The sequence below is a fragment of the Amblyomma mixtum genome, chromosome 2 (genome assembly GCF_055824585.1).
Source record: "Amblyomma mixtum isolate Tamu chromosome 2, ASM5582458v1, whole genome shotgun sequence".
In the NCBI taxonomy this organism is placed as follows: domain Eukaryota; kingdom Metazoa; phylum Arthropoda; class Arachnida; order Ixodida; family Ixodidae; genus Amblyomma; species Amblyomma mixtum.
In genome coordinates this window covers 244,972,589-244,990,600 of record NC_143013.1, presented here as the reverse complement: position 1 = coordinate 244,990,600, position 18,012 = coordinate 244,972,589, and the positions used below count along the sequence as shown (strand labels likewise).

At 43.9% G+C, this 18,012-nt stretch overlaps 1 protein-coding gene across 1 annotated transcript; it reads left to right on the top strand.

The window, feature by feature from the left end:
• Positions 1-8: 8 nt before the first annotated feature.
• On the top strand, positions 9-12,170 carry LOC149363300 (voltage-gated hydrogen channel 1-like). Its single transcript, XM_089573449.1, has 5 exons — positions 9-317; positions 591-765; positions 862-969; positions 8,330-8,561; positions 10,105-12,170. The coding sequence occupies exons 1-5, from the start codon at positions 304-306 to the stop codon at positions 10,344-10,346; spliced, it is 771 nt and encodes a 256-aa protein (XP_089429575.1). The 5' UTR covers positions 9-303; the 3' UTR covers positions 10,347-12,170.
• Positions 12,171-18,012: the final 5,842 nt, after the last annotated feature.

Below are 18,012 nucleotides of genomic sequence, written 5' to 3'. Positions count from 1 at the left end.
CCGCCAAACCGGGAGCGTGTGAGCGCTGGCTGGAAACAGCGAGAGTGGGACATTTTGCTTTGTTTTGGTTTGGTTTTGCCCAAGCAGCCGCCACAGCCGCGCTCAGAAGTTGGTCAGTTGATCGGGCCGGGGGGGCGTAGTGCGAAAGTTCGTTGATCGCACCTCTGTGGCTCTGTATCTGGGTGACAATGATAAAAAAAGGCCCTTTGGCGGCGGTACGTGGGAAATGTTTGCACATGATTAGCTGTTGAAAACTTCAGCATTCCAACTTGGGACGTCCCAGTTCGTGCAAGGTATCGCAACATGGAGCAAGCGACGTAAGTCACTTTTCAAGCCTTGGCAGCGTAATTCACGAGCTGTGGCTTTGTGCTGCGAAAATCGAGGCAGTAGATGTCGAATCTCATTCACTGATTGTTTGTATCGGGTGTCAGAAAGTGTGTGGAAATAGTTATTTTTCTTCATATTTCCGCAAGTTAGATTTCGTTTCATCATAGTACGTCCGTACCGTATGCGGAACTTTTGACATTTTCTGACAGGTGTCATGTTGTTACCTATGTTATGCTTGATGTCGTCCGATTTTGTCGCCGCAGGGAGCAAGATCACGATCGTTTCCCTCAAAAGGACTTACCGAGCGTACAAACTCGTGACAAACCGAGCGCCAGTTTCGTCTCGATCGACGTTGACATGGAATCTGACGTCGACATCAGGCCCCTTGTCACATTCCGCGAGAAACTGTCTGCGCTGCTGCATTCTACTAAGTTTCAGGTGACTTTCAGATGCTCATATTGTGCACAGTTGCGTGCACTGTGGTCCTCATACATTTATGAGCCGCTCATCAAAACGATTACTTTGCCCTTTCAGATTGCCATTGTGGTTCTGGTAGTTCTTGACTGCCTTCTAGTCATCACCGAACTGCTTGTGGAGCTGGAGGTCCTAAAACTTCACGAACACAGCTCCATCGCACCAAAGGTAAGGATACCAGTCACTACTGAAAAACATTAAGCAGCAGTGGGCAGCCTCCAGGAATGGTAGACTTCAGATGACATATCGTGCAGAGTCTGTTAATGTGGGACTGAGATAACTCTTAGTCAGCCAGCACAACAGCACGAGGCCAAAAGGTGAAGACTGGATGAGACACAGCGCTGAATTAACAACAGATAGTTTATTCAGGATGTCATAGCTTATATACCCAATGGGCACGTCCTGTGGACGTTTAGGACGTCCATGGGACATCCAAGAGAATACTAGTGCCCATTGGGTAAACTCTAGCATCACTGAAAAAACACAGAAAACCCCTGAGTACAGCAAGGCACATCGCTCTGAACAAGCAGAATTTCTTCAATATAGCATATCTAAGATTGTAAACATTCGTGCTCTTTCCTTGAGATAGCAACAGGTGGAGTGCATATACATATGTTGCACCATGCCTCACAATCTTAGAAGCCTCGATGATTTCTCTGGTAAGCTGACATTTGTTCTTAGCTACAACTCTGCTGTTTTCATATGATGGTCGGGAAGAATAGTCATGGCAGCGAATACCAACGTTGCAGGCGGCATTTTTGACATTGTTGCATTGCTCCCAAAGCCTGCCATTAACACAATGACTGGTTTGGTCGACAGATATATGAGCCACCACAAGACAAAGGGATTGAATGGACCAGGTTATCTTTGCAATTCACATACTTTATATCATGCTTTTTTCATGCAGACAAAAACAGCAGGTATTTTGGCTATAGCAACTTTAATTTCTTTCCAGGTTAATCACGATTCATTTGATTCCTGCATATTAGCAGCACTGTAAGCTAGGTCTGACTGTTGCACAGAAGCTCCCGTGAGATTGGGCTAGTTTGTTAAATGAACTATTAAACTAGTCCCAATCTCACATTTCCATCTTTGCCATTAGGAGCGGTGTATTACAGTTATCGCATGTTGATAGGCCATCTAGCTGTTCGGAACTGCAAACTCACCATGCTGGCAGCGAGTAGTTATGTTTGAACCTGCTTTATAGTTTAATGCAGTGGACTCATTTTAATCAGGTTAAATCTAAGGATGCTTATGTACTGGAATTTTTCCACAGAGCCCTATTTATGGAATACCCAAGAGATGTGTATAGCTTTAACACCTAAAAGTATATTATTTAATTTTTCTTTGTTTCTGATCTATGCACATCCTCGCATTCAAAACCATGCATTAGCAGAAGTTAACTAACGACGATCTTATATCATGCAGCAACAGCCATGTTTTAAAGCACAGAAGACAGTTCGCAACAAAGTGCAAAATCCGTTCTGGGCTAACCTATGCTTGTTGAAAAAAGAGAGAGAGAGAAAGAGAGAGGAACAAAGGCAGAAAGGGGGAGGGGATAGAAGGCAAGAATAGTCAGCCTGCAGCTCTGAATCTCTTACCTTGCTAGTCTAGCTATACTGGGAGAGGAAGGGGGGGAGGGGGGGGGGGGGGGGGCGAACAGTGTGTTAAGACAAGGAGAGTGGAGTAGTGAAGAGGTCAAAGATGCTTAAAGATGCAATTGATTAGACCGATTGGTCATTCATTTGTACAGTTGGTTTGATCACTGCTGAAGGTCCATACCCATAATGTGTAAGAAAAGGAAATCAAACCCAGACACCTTTGACACCTGTCTAAGCATTTGGCTGAGTGCTTGAACAGCAATTGAAGGAAGCCTGTTGAGAAAACAGGGTACTAAATGAGAGTTTACAGTTTGCTTCAGTGTGGTTCCAAGCTGTAATATAAAATTTCCCTTATTTGGACCCAAAATTCTCTATTTCAGGCCCTTTTCCCTGAAGCGTATTGAAAACTTGGTCCATTTGGAAAAAGTGACACAATTTCGGTTCCTAAAATTCCCCAAAACTGCAAAAACTCTCTCCTTACCAAAATTTCTCCTAACCTTCCCCAAATGGAACGTGACTGGTTGTCTTGGGTGACCCATTCCTAGTGTGCATACACTAGATGCAAGTCCGAAACCTGTTTAGTGCCACTGTGGGAGCCGTTCAGGTAAATCGCAGTTGAGCAGTAGTGGTCATAGTGAAGGCAAATAGCACACCCAAGTCCCAAGTATGTCTTACGCTCTCAAGAGAGGTGAACAGTACTGGACCAGGTGTGTTGGCAGAAGTACGAGGTGCACATGAAGCAAAACGAAGACCTTAACAGTATGGTGTGCAAGAGCCGTATTTCTAACGCTCTCTTGACACAAGAAGTTCAACATTGTACAGGGCGTTCTGTGCAAATGCTTCCACAGTGCTCCGTTGTGTCCTCCCTTTGGTGCCAAGGTGTAGCATCTTGTTCAGGTTTGCACATGGAAGTATTGAAAAACATGTAGCTCGTATTTGTACCACCAGAGGAAGTCTCGCATGTCACCAGTTTAGTTTCCTTTCCTTTCATAAGCTGCTCTGTTGCTTGTTCAAGACGTGTGTGTCCTGATTCCATAGGTCGGCACACTCACTCATGAGTGCACTCATATCGCCTCACTCACACTCACGTCTGTGAGTGTGAGTGTGAGTGAGTGGTCGTGAGTGTGAGTGGACATGAGTGTGAGTGCGAGTGAGTGGTCGTGAGTGTGAGTGGACATGAGTGTGAGTGCGAGTGAGTAGTTGTGAGTGAGGGTGGCCACGAGTGTGAGTGCGAGTGAGTGGTTGTGAGTTTGAGTAGACGCGAGTGTGAGTGCGAGTGAGTGGATGTGAGCATGGGTGGCCAAGAGTGTGAGTGTGAGTGAGTGGATATGAGTGTAAGTGGAGATGAGTGTGAGTGCGAGTGAGTGGATGTGAGCGTTAGTAGAGGTGAGTAGTGAGTGGACATGCTTGATGAGTGGCTGTGAGTGGACATGAGTGGCAATGAGTGGTTGTGATGGGGTTGTGAGTGGTTGTGAGCGGCAATGAGTGGTTGTGAGTGGACACGAGTGGCAATGAGTGATTGTGAGTGCACATGAGTGGCAATGAGTGGCTGTGAGTGGACATGAGTGGCAATGAGTGGTTGTGAGTGGACGTGAGTGGCAATGAGTGGTTGTGAGTCGACGTGAGTGGCAATGAGTGGATGTGAGTGGTGGGTGGACGCGACAGCGAAGTCTGTCCCGTATGTTTCGCGACCACGATGCCCGCTTAGCTATTTTCATGTTGTTGAGAGCTGAGGGAAGCAAATATTGACTACTGAGGGCGCTCGAGGCAGCATAAGGCATCATGCTCGTGTCTTTGGACAACCGAAGCAGAGGATTCCGCTGGCACAGGAACAGCAATATTTCGTTGCATTTGTAGTTCACCACTGGCACGAGCGCAGACCCTTCGCGGATGCAATGTGCCGCTACAAGTTTTGTGAGATCCTTTATCGAATTTTGCATTGCCAGTCCTGAAAATATAGACAGGTGTATCTTGCCACGCTCCCCGCACGGCTCGATCTCATATACACAAGAGTTACGACGCTTACTGCTGAAACAACGACTGTCCGCTTCTTGGCAATAACTACCGTAAGATGGGATCTCGAGTGCTGCAGTGGACTCTTAGGTTTTTTTTTTTGTGTGTGTGTGCCCAGGTGTGTGCATTGCAGAGCTTTGCTCTGGCCGTAATTTGTTGATTGGGCCGGACCCACGCGAAAACGTGACCTACTTGGCGCTGAAGCTTTGTCACTGGGGGAGTCAAATCGAAATGAGCTTGTGGAATGCGCTTTTGTTTATTTTTCGTGTTTTCAGTGAAGTAAGTGGATTAGCTTCTCTTTGCACGCATCGATTTCCACAATCCTACCCACACTGATATCTGGACAGCATGAGTTATCTTTTGAACCGGATACTACGATTTCCTCTGAGAACTTCTGGATAGCGCTTTTTCCCACTAAAGTATTTTAGTTTCAGAAGGGCGCGCGCAACAAAATGGCTCACAAGTTACCTGCATGCGCATTCTTCCGCGAACGACGTTAAAGAATAATCAGGTGAAATGTAAGCGCCCCCTATCACCACGCGGATGCGCAGGTGGTCTCCGCACGCACTAGCCTCAAAAACATCACGCTGGTTTGTAAAACCTCCTTCAGACAGGGATTATGTGCAATGCAGAAAACGTTCTGCACGGCAGACATGTCCACAGATCGGTCACACATTGTAGCTTAGGAGGTTTTGTAAATGGATTTCTAATGACAACTCCCCTTAGCATCGTTATTACGCGGGGAAATCCTCTACTTGCGGCCCATTCCAGCCATTTTGCTTTGCGTGAGGAAATCACTCGACCGTTTGAAAAACATGCTCCATTTTCCACGCCGCGAAAAGTATTCATAGTTGCCATTTGACTCCAATGTGTTCATGCAGTCACGGAACGTCGTTGTCAAGCAAGACCAAATATTGGTAATTAGACACAATCCAATACTATTGTCAAGACAAATTCATTATTTTTATTTAGACACCGTCACAGGTGTGCGCACAAGAAAGGGAGATGCCCCCCCCCCCCCTCTTTCACTCGTCTAATCTCCCTAATCGCCAAGTCTGCCTCATACAATTACTTGTCGGACCTGTTCCGGCACAATTTACAGTGCAGTGCTATGTCCAATCAGGTTTTTTAGTGGCCGAAGACCCATGATGTTGCGTTCAAGAACTGTTTACTGGCCGGGTCATTTTGAGGCAAGCCTTTCAGGTTCTTTTTTGCTGTGACAGTGAAAAAAAACAAATCTGTCACATTTGCTGGGGTTTAGAGAGAATGGAAATTACTCTGGAAGCGGGATGTTACATTGATACTTCAGCGACGGAGTGACATGCCTTCCTCTGCCGGTACTCACGTGGTGAACAAGGGAGCCGAAAGCCTCAGTGTGCTTGCGAACGTTTCAACAAGAGGGCTGTCTTAGTCAGGATGAAGACAAGACCTCTTGCGGAAACTCTGGCAAGCACCCTTAGCCTTTCGCCTCCCTTCGTTCACATTTTGAGGGTGACGGAACCAGCGGCCTATTCTCTCTATACCATGTATTCCTCTGCCGATATTACAGATTAAAATAAAAACTACTGCTGAATAATATCTTGTATATTTTGAAATTACATCGCATAGAAATAAATGTTCTATAATCATTCCTCACCTTTGCGCTCCGTTCTGGCTGTAATGGCCTAGGAGAGAAGGTTGGGGATGGGGGTGGGGGGGGGGGGTGGGGGAGCACTGAGCTGAAACATGGCTCATTTTCATGGAGAACCCTGCGCACGTGTATGGGCACCGTTCAAAAACTTCTCTAAGCATCTTAGCTGACGCTGAACTGGCTTTCTTCGTCTCAGCAGCAAGCCCGGAAGCGCACGTGCGTACCATTCAGTGCATGGAATATGCGTGATCAGTGACCACTTTCATCGAGCAGTGAAGCTGTGACGATTGGCCAAATAGCCCGACAAAGCCTGGGCCGCTCAGCACCCCATCTTTGAGACACAGGCTATGCTAGGGGAGCCATGAGGGCAGTCGGCTGCGGCAGTAAATCTCTCAACCCCTCCGTTGTTAGCAAACAAGGAAAGAGTCAGTGAACGTGAATGAGGGTGAGCGGACATGAGTGTGAGTGGTTGTGAGTGTGAGTGAGTGGTTGGGAGTGCGAGTAGTCATGAGTGTGAGTGCGAGTGGTCATGAGTGCGAGTGTGAGTGAGTGGTTGTGAGTGTGAGTGGACATGAGTGCGAGTGTGAGTGAGTGGTTGTGGGTGCGAGTGGTCATGAGTGTGAGTGAGTGGTTGTGAGTGCGAGTAGTCGTGAGTGTGAATGCGAGTGAGTGGTTGTGAGCGCGAGTGGTCATGAGTGGGAATGTGAGTGAGTGGTTGCGAGTGTGAGTGGACATGAGTGTGTGTGTGAATGAGTGGATGTGAGTGCGAGTGGCCGTGAGTGTGAGTGTGATTGAGCCACCTCTATTGGTGCCGAGGTATGCCTGATTCCCACACAAATCTGAGGACATAGTGTCTTCAAATTTGCGCAGAATAACTTTCATGCAGTAAGACAGCTACTCATCTTGAAGACTGTACATTGTGTGGCACTGTTGTCTAAAATTTGTTTTGTACTATATGAAAGACCGAATAATGTTTTAAAATGCCAAATAAATAACTAGTGAATTTCTGACCGTGCACTACAATGATTGTTGGCATGAGTTGAGTTGCATTACCACTTGGCCAATCTTAGACCAGCATTGGATGCTCAGAAATATTAAACAGAATTAAAATTAAATAATTTTTTAAATTAAATAATTTTAAGCAACATGACAAGTCTTGTGTCGAATGTGCATGAAGATTGGGCTTTCATGTGCCATCTACTATAGACGACTTACTATTCACCAGCTTCATATTATGCCAAGTCGGCTAAAGTCACAGTTTCAGAATATTTTGTGAGCATTAAATTTCATGGTGAAGACGTGGCAGGCCCCTTAGTGCTCCCCTCTTACGCGTGGTCTGCTAGCTTTACCACATTGCAGAGCAGGAATGTGGCTCATGTTACATGCTGACACTCATGTGAAACCCACCTTTGCAGTAATTCAGCAGTAGAAAAAAGTAAATCGGACATTTGCCAAATTTGGCAGCCTCAGCTAAGGCCTAAACATTCTTAGTGAATACTGAAACTTACTTGCGAAAGCAGCCAAATGTGAGTGTTGCTGGGTTTCAGACGTTTCACAGAGAGGACAGAAGTGAGACACATTGAGCAGACGAACAAAAAAAAAACAGACAGATAGTAATCTTGGCAACGGTTAGGTAGATTACCGTTTAAATGCTCCCCTTTCAGCAGCCAGCTCCGAGAAGCAAACAAAGCCGTTGCTAGAAAAAGACTGCACCTTCTACTTGGGAAAAGAACCGGCGAGCGGGGAATTACCACTTTGCTTTACACTTTAGGCTGCAGGCAGGAATCCATGCTGGTCTCACAGTCGTTTGTTTCCCACACTGCAAGTTGACATTTTGCTGAGATTATCTGTGGGATACATTCTTCACGTGCTTTATGTGAAGTGCAAAAATAAGGCCCTCACGAAAGTTAAGTCATACACAGTATGCTACCCACCGCTGTGTATGTGATATAGTTCTGCTGGACTCATGAGTTCACAAAGGGCACAATGCAGGTACACTTATTTCTTGAAGGCGAAATTCTAGAGGCCCGTGTGCTGTGCGATGTCGGTGCACGTTAAAGAACCCCAGGTGGTCGAAATTTCCGGAGCCCTTCACTACGGCGTCTCTCATAGTCTCAGTCGTTTTGGGACGTTAAACCCCAATAAACAAGCAAACAAACAAACTTGTGTACTGAGGTTCTGGCCAAATTGGAAAAAAACCTCATATGGTCGGGATGAATGTGGACTTTTGAGACACGCTGTGTCGTAGGATACATAAGAATCCATTTTTTTTTTGTATTTACAGATCATCCATTCGATGAGCATCTTTATCCTGAGTCTCTTCCTGGTGGAAATCGTTGTCAAGCTGTATGCTTACCGGCTCCGCTTCTTCCACCATAAGCTGGAGGTGTTTGATGCAGTGGTGGTCATCATTTCCTTCTCCCTGGACGTTGCATTCAGGGACCCCGAGTCGGCTGCCAACGGCGCCGGTCTCATCATTGTCCTGCGACTCTGGCGAGTGGCGCGCCTGCTCAATGGTACGGGGCTTTGCATTTTCTTCTCGGCACACACTGGAGATTCTTCCTAACATTTGTGGCACTAAGCAGTTGCAAACACTTACGCAGAGTACAGGGACAAAGCGCCAACTCCCAACGACTTTTACTGAAATGGCAACGCAGCTTTTATGCACACGCACCAAAGGGAAACGATAAGACGGTAAACACATCAACCTCTGTACACCTGTCTACCTTCTTCAGGTTGCACGATACTGATCTCCTGAAGAAGTATAGCAAACGTGAGCAGGACAGAGGCTTGTTATAATGCTATACGTGTGTTAGGTATCACACAACTTTAATAGGATTGGCAGGCTTGCTGGAGCTGATGTTGTAATGCTCATTACAAGCTGCTCAGTCTTTGCAGGAAAGTGAATTCCGACACAACCAGCAGAACTGCTTTTTGAAACTAGCCCCATTGCTGGCTTTCAGTGCACAGATGCGATGATATACTCTATTCCTTTGTCATGCAGTGAAGTATATGTGGGTAAAATAAGCAGGTGTCTAAATAAGAAAGACTAAGAAAGCTTTGTAGTAGCATGAACCATGCTGCTTTGGGACTATCTGAATACTTATTGGGGAATGCCTCTACAAGCCCTTGCTATACAAGGATATGATATTATTTTAGAGCTATGATAAGTTAACTAAATGCGTGAAATTGTTGAAGTGCAGTAAGTACAAAATCGGAAAGATCAATACATTATTATGTCATCAGCGATCCGATCAGACAAACTGCCAGTATTGCAGGGCACAGTTCTGAGAGAATAGGCAATGGAGTGAATTGTCTAGAAAGTGCCAGTTACTGTATGGCATGACTGCATGTCGTAACTTCATTTTATCCACATATTTAAGTGTTTCGTTGCTGTTTTAGGCCAAGTAGTTGGGAGTCGGCACCGGATCCACATATTTTGTGTAGCACTAGTATCATTAAGAAGGCAGAATGTCAAAAGACCACCAAGGCCAAGGTTTCATGTTGATCAGCTTCACTTATAAATTCTCGTCACACTGGCATTTTTGTGCCTTCGGGCAGTTACTTTGACCGTGCTAACACATCTCTTTCTGACAGGCTGCCCATGCAATTATAACTCATTAGCTCAGCAGCTAAGCTTGGCTTGTTGGCTTTGTTTATGCTTAGAAGGCCTTGAAGTGGCACAAATTACTGGACAAGAAAGCGAAACAGCAGCTGAATTAGCCTATTCCTTGCTGTGTTGCTTGGGCTGTTTCAAGATTTACTTGACATGGGCAGGCATTCTGAAGTTCAAGCCAAATTTGGCACATTTTTGCTGCTTCACGTAAACACTGGTAGTGACCTATATAGTCATCATTCCATTAGGAACAGAAACTTCAATGGCTGTATGAGAGGAGTCTGTCTTTTGTTTTCTGCACACTCTATAAAGGTGAAATTTAGAAAGCAGTTGGAAAGATGGAGTCGAGGCCACCGCTTCATCATTTCTGGTCTTCACGAAACTGTCAAGATGCCTTGCGAGGACTCAGTTTAAAGTCTTTCTTTGCTCCTCACTTCCTGCAGGCATCGTGCTCACGGTCAAGACGCAGGCAGAGCGGCAGCTCTTGCGAGAGAGCAAACTGCGTGAGAAGCTCATGCAAGAGCTGCTCAAGAACCGCGACTACTGCAACGCCCTGGAGCAGGAAATAGCGTCCCTCAGGGACCTCCTGCAGGGCCACGGAATCACCGAGCTGCCACCTACGGTCGTCGTGCAGGAGCCACCCTCAAGCTCCGACGAAAACCAGGCACAAGGCGCAAGTGACTGAAGTTCCTTAACTGGTTTACGCACAACTCAGCACTTCCGCGATGAAGAACTGTCATGCGTGAAACCTGTTGTGAGCGTGCGTCCAAGTCTGTGTACAGCACAGCTAGCGAGGCAATATCTGTTTGCAGCTTTCTGTTTGCGATTCCTGTTGAAATGTTGAGTGACAGTATTTATTGCTCTCCTTGTTGTGTGGCCGTGGTGCCTTAACCTGTTATTCTCTGCCACTGCTTTGAACTTTTTATAGCAAAGCGGGGCAAACTTTCATCCACGACTTTGTTAGCTACCTGTGCTTGCTTGCAGGGTTAAAAATTTGTGCAGCGATGAGTCGCACCTTACGTGTACACACATGCTGTGGACGTGCTATAGTTTTTATGCTTGCATGCAACTACACACTGCTCGGTGCAATAAGGAAAAAGCGCCATCTCCTCAGAGCAACAGCACCGTTTCACCAGTGCAACAAGTACTACTGCATGTCACCTCTGTGTGCTTCATGTTAAGCTATAGATGCTTAACCAGGTACGCACCTATATGAGGCTAAAAGTGAGAGGTATGCAGGATGGTGATGCATGGATTCTTATGTGTCATTGTTTAAGCTCTTTTTTTATTATTACCGTAATTATTGAAATCGTGATGTGCTTTTACGACCCTTCATTCTAGTATTCATTCAACTATTCAATAATTATGTTCAGTACTTGAATGTTGCGATGTGTTATAAATGTGATGTTTGTTTGAATTACCAGGGCTGCAACAGAGAGAGCAATGTTAATGTGCCAAATTTCCAAGATCACTCAACAGTCGGGGAAAGGATAACTACGAAGTGAACAAGGGTGGCCGATTAGCCTCCTATGCAAGCTTTCTTGGGGGAGTAGAGGGTAATGCTGCACCATACCTACTCACTTTCTGCGAGTATTACGAAGACAAAAGATGGCACAAACGTAATGCACCTGCTCTAGCTCCTTAATGAGGTTGCAGTGTTTATGAATGCACAAACATCCAGGAACGTTTTTCTGACCTTGAAGAAATCACAACAGCCAGTAAGATCTGCGTGCAGCATTTTGGTCTTTAGCTGCCATCAATATGTTAAGCACAGGGCTAGAAAAATATTGTACTCATAAGGTGCGATTCAAGACTAGGAAACATGCTTTGTGTATTGACCTGTGTCATCTTTGAATACAAATGGGTGCAATAAGAATAGCAATTTGCTTTGTGATCAATGCGAATTGGGATTCTTCCAACCACCTGCAAAGCCACGGCTGAGCTTGCAATCATGTTTGAAGACTTGTGGAAGTGTTTCCATGGTCTCACAGTGTTGGCGTGAATGTTCAGAGGTGACAGTTATCATATTCCTGTTGCCCCAAGTAGTACAATCTGCCTGTCGAAAGTATGTTTGCCACAAGTGTCTTCCTGGCAACTCTGACTCTCAAGACAATTTGGCTTGCAGATGTAATCGTGCCTGAGCCCCACCATGGTAGCTGTAACTTGTGACACAACAAGAGACAAATAGAATCGAATTTTTAAAAACTTTTCCTGACCATGCTCAGATAAAGGGTTACAAGGTGTACATGATTTGTAATCATTTTGTGATACACAATTTCGGTGGCTATTAGCCACAGATGAATATGATGGTTGGTTGGTTGATTGGGGTTTAACGTCCCAAAGCGACTGAGGAAACAGGTTCAAATCTTATACAGAGGGCGTGAACAGCAAGCAATACTCAGCCGAACAGTTGTGGTTACGGTATACTGTTGCTATATTTACAGGTGCACAGTTTTGCTGTTTGTACTGCGTTTTATATTGTCGTAATATACATGTTACTTCTAGCGTGTGACGTTGGTTCTTTTTTATCATGGACACCACCATTTCTGAAGCAAAATCAATGAAGAAAAATTTATATGCGTGTCACTCTGAAACATTATCATGTGGCAGGAGAAGCAAGACAGCTCTGTCGTATATAAACATTCATGATAAGCTTGATGAAAATCATGCAAAAGACAATAAATAGAGGTTTCACATTGTTTGAATATAAAATAACAATATTTAACACAATTATAATAATGGATATAAGCATAACTGAGAACTGACGTTTTACATACCCCCTCTACAATTCAAATGCATGTGGCTAAAAATTCAGATGACATGGTAATATCAAAAATGTGCTGCGTCAGTAACATCAAGAGCGTAAACGTGAAATGAAAAGGCTGTGCTCACAAAGAAAAAGACCCTAAATGTCTGGAAAACAGAATTTAATGAAATCAGCCACAAACTGAAAAGTAACACTGATTAATAAGACTCAGAAGAAGCCTTATCAGTTTATTCAAAATGGCAACAGAGAGTCCACATGGAGTTTATAAACCTAAATTTTGCACAAAAGGTTTAATGAGGGAAAAACACAATGGCGCTATCATCACTTTACTCAGCAAGTTAAGCTGCGGTGTAAAAATTTGGCACACTGTTTGAATGAGCGTACATAACACCATCATAAAAGAAAATTCACAGCAGTGGTCAAGTACTGATGAATGGTGCTTTGTGATACGTGAGCCAACAATGATGTCACTGGCTTTGAAACAACTTTTTCTTTTCACTATATTTCATAAAAAGCCAAGGTGCATGCAATCTTGATGTGGTCGCAGAAGCAGCAGTACACAACACAATGTCTCAAGTGCTTGACATATATATAAAATGTGCATCTATGCACCATACTGTATTTTTTTTTTTCATTGGGTAGGGGTGGCAGCTTCCTATTCTCAGCAAACTACAAGTCACGTAAGTCACCAGAGTATGGTTTCTGGGGTAGCAAGGCCTTAAACAACGCAACAAAGGACAAATTGAAACTTGTGATGAAAGTGTTCACACAGAATACCAACAACAGCAAATGCAGCTAAGCCTATGGTGGGAAAATTGTGCCATGAAAGTAAAAGAATACATGACTGCCTGGTCAGTATGGAGATTGTCAAAGCTTGAGCACAAATATTCCATTTGTCAAGATTGTAGCCAAAAAGGTCTCGAGCCTCCAACCAAGCCTGTCAATCTAGCCCAAGCCAGCCTCAAATGCATGGGCACTCCGAAGAGTTCGGCCACACACTCGTGTGCTTCCCCTAAGAGCGGACCACCCTGTATGCAATATGCAAAATGTAATTTTTGTGTATTCATTCAAGTGACTGACACTTGACATGAATTAGGTGTGAACAACGTTTCAATCACTGCTTCCCAGTACCACAAGGCTACCTTAAACTTTCATCATTTACAGGCTTACACCGGGTTAATGCTATCATTTTATGTGTTTTGTTACTGTGAAATGCATAAGATACATGTTTTGTTGTAAACAAGTGGCTTTGTTCAGGCTGATTTGGTCAACAAGGAATGACTCTGCATACCAACACTGTTTATATTTTGCTTCGTTCATTTGAATAATAAGACGCCCCGTATACTCTCGTTGCCAGCTCCAAGCAACGTCCATTTCAAAATCTGCCATCACTGATGCTATAACTGAACACTGGCATGTTGGAAAAGCTGCACCGATCACCACATGTGCTAGAATGAAACAACCTGCAATGAAACCTTAATTCTGTGGCAAGGCAAAGCAAAGTTTGAAAGCCCAAGCTCAGAAAAAAAAACTGTTTACTTGGTTGGAAGAAACAGAGCAGACGAGCAGGTAACATACCATATTTACTCGCATATAAGTTGACCACGAATATAGGTCGACCCCTATACATTGGGCTCGCCGAGAAATAAAAAAAAATTATTCGAATATAAATCGACCCATATCTTTTGAAGAACATGCACATACGACGTAGGACAAGCGCACACTTCATCTGACTTTAATCTCTGAAAAGCGAGAAAATGTACAGAAACCTAGGCATGCGCAGAAAGAAACCTGATGTGCAATGAACAGAACCATTCAAGATATGAAATCTCAACACTAAAAAGGTTTACAGATGTATCACTGACACAACTTTTTCCTCTTTTTCTTATGTGGTACGCCTCCAAAACCTCCCGTGCTTTACTATCACCGATCCTGCCTAGAACGCCAAAATATACTGCTTCCTAAGCTGTCTACCATGATAAGACCACAGTAATGAGTGAAAGAGCAATGCGGGTACACACAGCAATTCACTGTGTGCATCCGCATGATGAAGACCTGCGTCACGAATATACTAGGTCATGGTTCTTTGGTCACGAATATAGGTCGATAACCAATTATGGGCAACATTCTGAAAAAAAAAGGTCGATCTATATGCGAGTAAATGCGGTAGCATGAGAAAAATGCCCCAATGGAGGCACATGCAGACAGAAGCTTCACACCGTTTTCCTTTGTAAGCATTTGCAAAACAGACCATTAAGTGCATTTTAAAATGCCTGCACTTGATTGAAAACAGCAACTAAATGCTTCGTCACACCTTCACCATCACCAGCCAAATTAAGCCTACTACAGGAGAGAAGTCAACAGTAAAGGTAACAGCATTTAATTACCCTTGCTTTGTGTAAGCCATCCATGGCTGGCCCTTAGCAAATTTTTTTTCACCTCACCCCTCCACCAGATTCTCTACCATTCTTTGTTGCATTTTCCTCTCAGTGATGCTGATAAGACTACAGGTTATCTATAATGTGTCCTGCTTATGCCCATTTCCTTTCCTTAGTTAAAGCTACGCTTTCATCAACTTACATTTGGTTCCTAACACATGTAGCTCTCCTTCTATTCCCAAATTTTACACCAATGGTATCCCCCCGCCACACATTATTCGCTGTTCTATCTTTGGGGTAAATTCAAGCTTTTTGATAGCCTCCAAGGTTTGGCTCCATCAGTGAGCACTCGCACGATAAACTGGTGACAGTCTTTTCCCTCTGATAGTTATCAGTAAGCTACTGTCCACAACTTAGGAGTGTGTACAAAATACAACCGAACATGTTCTTATTCGTCTACTAACTTCTACCCCATGACCCATATCTGTTGCGACTTCTAAAGGAATGCGTTTATTCCAGTACCCCATTACATGCAGTGAACTGTTGCTTCTTGGCAAAAAATGGAGAGCATTACTTTTGCTTTCATCGAATTATTTTGCCATTTAGGTTCCCAGCTGTTCAAGGCAATTTATTGTCCAATAACTCGCCGCACCACCATTAGCACATCAAAGGTCGTTGAAATATTTACCAGCAACTCCTATCTAATTCTTCCAAATCTAATGTTTGGAACACTTCTTGCAGACATGGAGTGCCTATACACAGAGACTGTATCTGCCTGTTTGATGTTCTACTTCTTTTTCACTACTCATATAGAGGGCTTTTGCCATCATGCAGTCCCTGTAGATACAGTTGCATCTCAGTAATTCAAACGTGAAGGGAACTAAAACTTTATGAAAAGTTTGTACATGGTGTTGAAAGGGCCAAAGTGCTTGTTCAAATAAATCCAAAGCTTGAATTAAAAAGATTACACCATATTTTTTCCCAACATACCTACGTATGCTTCCTCAATGACTTGGTCACACAGTGTTTGTATGACTGCTAATCTTTCTGCATAACCACATGTTTCTCCGTAATTTAGGCACTACATATATAGGGACAAACAATATTCCATACACTTTCCCATAATCTAGTTGATGGCATAGGTGCTGTGAAAAAACCCCTTCTGAAAGCCTGCCAGTTCCTTCGCTGGTCGAAGTCAGACACCATCCTAATCCATCCTAACTGCCTGTTGAGGTCACCTTTTTAGTGAATCACAATTATAAAAGCATTCTGAAATGTCTCTGGTACACTTCAGGTCACAAGATATAGTGTAAAAGAAGGATTCCAGCTTTCCAAGCAGAGGCTCTCTGTTGTGCTATAGCAGATCTATAGTCACTTCAACTTCTACTGCCAAATTGCCCTTCTTCATTGCTTCATTGCACTTATGTACTTCTTTAATTACAACTGCAAATTCTACTTCTTAAGCAGTACTACTTCCAACAGCTCTCAGGCTGGTTTGTCAACCAGGGTGAAATGCTGGTCACATCAAAAACATGACCACCACAAAACATGCAACAAGGGCAAGGAAGGTGGCTATTTTTCTAACCGCCAAAGGTGCACAGTGTGAGATGGATTTAAAACTGCTAACTAAAAATGCGCTGGACTACAGAATGGTGTTCCCCCCCCCCCCCCCCCCCCAAGTATATTTTAACTACGTGGCACTGCCAGTCACAGGCGAAGAAAAAGAAAAGAAAGCCACTGGACACAACACACACACGTGTGCACCTATGATGCAAGTCAATGCTTTTGTACAAAATAATGATACGCAATTCAACTCTGTGAAGTATTCTAGTGCCAGAATCCTTTCATATATATCTATTTACTGGTCATCCCAACATGTATCATTAATGGACAGAAGCAGCCACTACGAGTGGCACCAGTGTCTATCAGAGGCCCACTGTCCGCTCAGCTGCCCCGTGACACAACCTTCTCATATGGCATGTGTCACATTATCAAAGAAAAAGGTTTGATAATTAATGTCAAACAAGCAGTGGAATACAATTACACGGAGCGTATATCAGTTTGCACGTAGAGAAATATACCTGAGAGCTAAAATCTATGTCTCTGCAATGTGTTCCTGCAGGTTCTACAGGACACAAAGATGTTCATGTTCATTAGGCCATGTCCAGAACTGTGTGAAATTTTTGTGTGAAAGATGCTAAATTGTCGTGTATGATGCTAGAAGGTAATGCCCCCAGTCGACACAGCTGTACAGCGCAGTCATTCTAGGTGACGTACAATCTTCTCCCATAAAGTTAACAAAAATTTCATGACCAGTACAAAAGTATCAAAAGACCTTCTGAGTGCTTAATTCAATTCCATGAAACAAAAGTATGTTGCAAATGCAGCTTGAAGAAATGGCGTTCAAAGATTTCGTTCCTCCAAGCAGCCTGAAATAGAAAAGACCTATGTTTCCTTGAATGAATAAACATAAATATACAACCGTAAACACCCAGATCTTTTTCAATTAAGCATCATGTATACTGTACAGACATGCAATAGCTGCACACCAAATCCTGAATGGAAAGGTAAAAAAAAAAACTGTCTCAAGATTTCACTTACACGTAACTTGCAAACCTAACTTGGGAAAGTCAAAAGTGCCACCTTCTTGTGAAGCAGGCAACAAGTCCAGCTTAGCTGTGTCAAGATGTAGCCACAGTCATGCGTCGGGGTGTTTCGTCTCAACCAGTTCCATCTGTCATGAGGAAGCATGCCCATTTTTGCTGATGCTGAAGAGGACAGCAAGGGAGCAGCCAGAGAAATTCTACACAGATAAAGGGTCCACATGCCATTTGTGTTGTCACGAAAACTGAATACAAATTTCCCGAAGTGGAAGAGTTGCCTCTCTGGTATGTGGAGCAATGTTCGTTAATGGAGACGGCATACCTGAATATGCCTGCAACTCTATGAAGGAAACATTATCGCGACGCAAATCCCAACAAGCAACAGATGGATTGCTGTTCTAAGAAGCAAAAGAAACTGCCATTTTGTCAACGACACTGTCATTGTCTACAGGAAGAACATGAAGACAAGCTTCTTTCTTACAAAGCTTCGCCATCATAAAGTGCCCTGAACATGGACATGCACTGTGCGAAATGGATAATGCTGACTAAATATCGCCTTGTTTAGATGTGCCCGAGAATATGACAGATATAAAAGAGAAGGCC

Coding starts and splice junctions, on each gene's coding strand:
- LOC149363300 (XM_089573449.1), top strand. Junction 766..861: donor TGCATTCTACTAAGTTTCAG/GTGACTTTCAGA, acceptor TTGCCCTTTCAG/ATTGCCATTGTGGTTCTGGT. Junction 8,562..10,104: donor AGTGGCGCGCCTGCTCAATG/GTACGGGGCTTT, acceptor CACTTCCTGCAG/GCATCGTGCTCACGGTCAAG.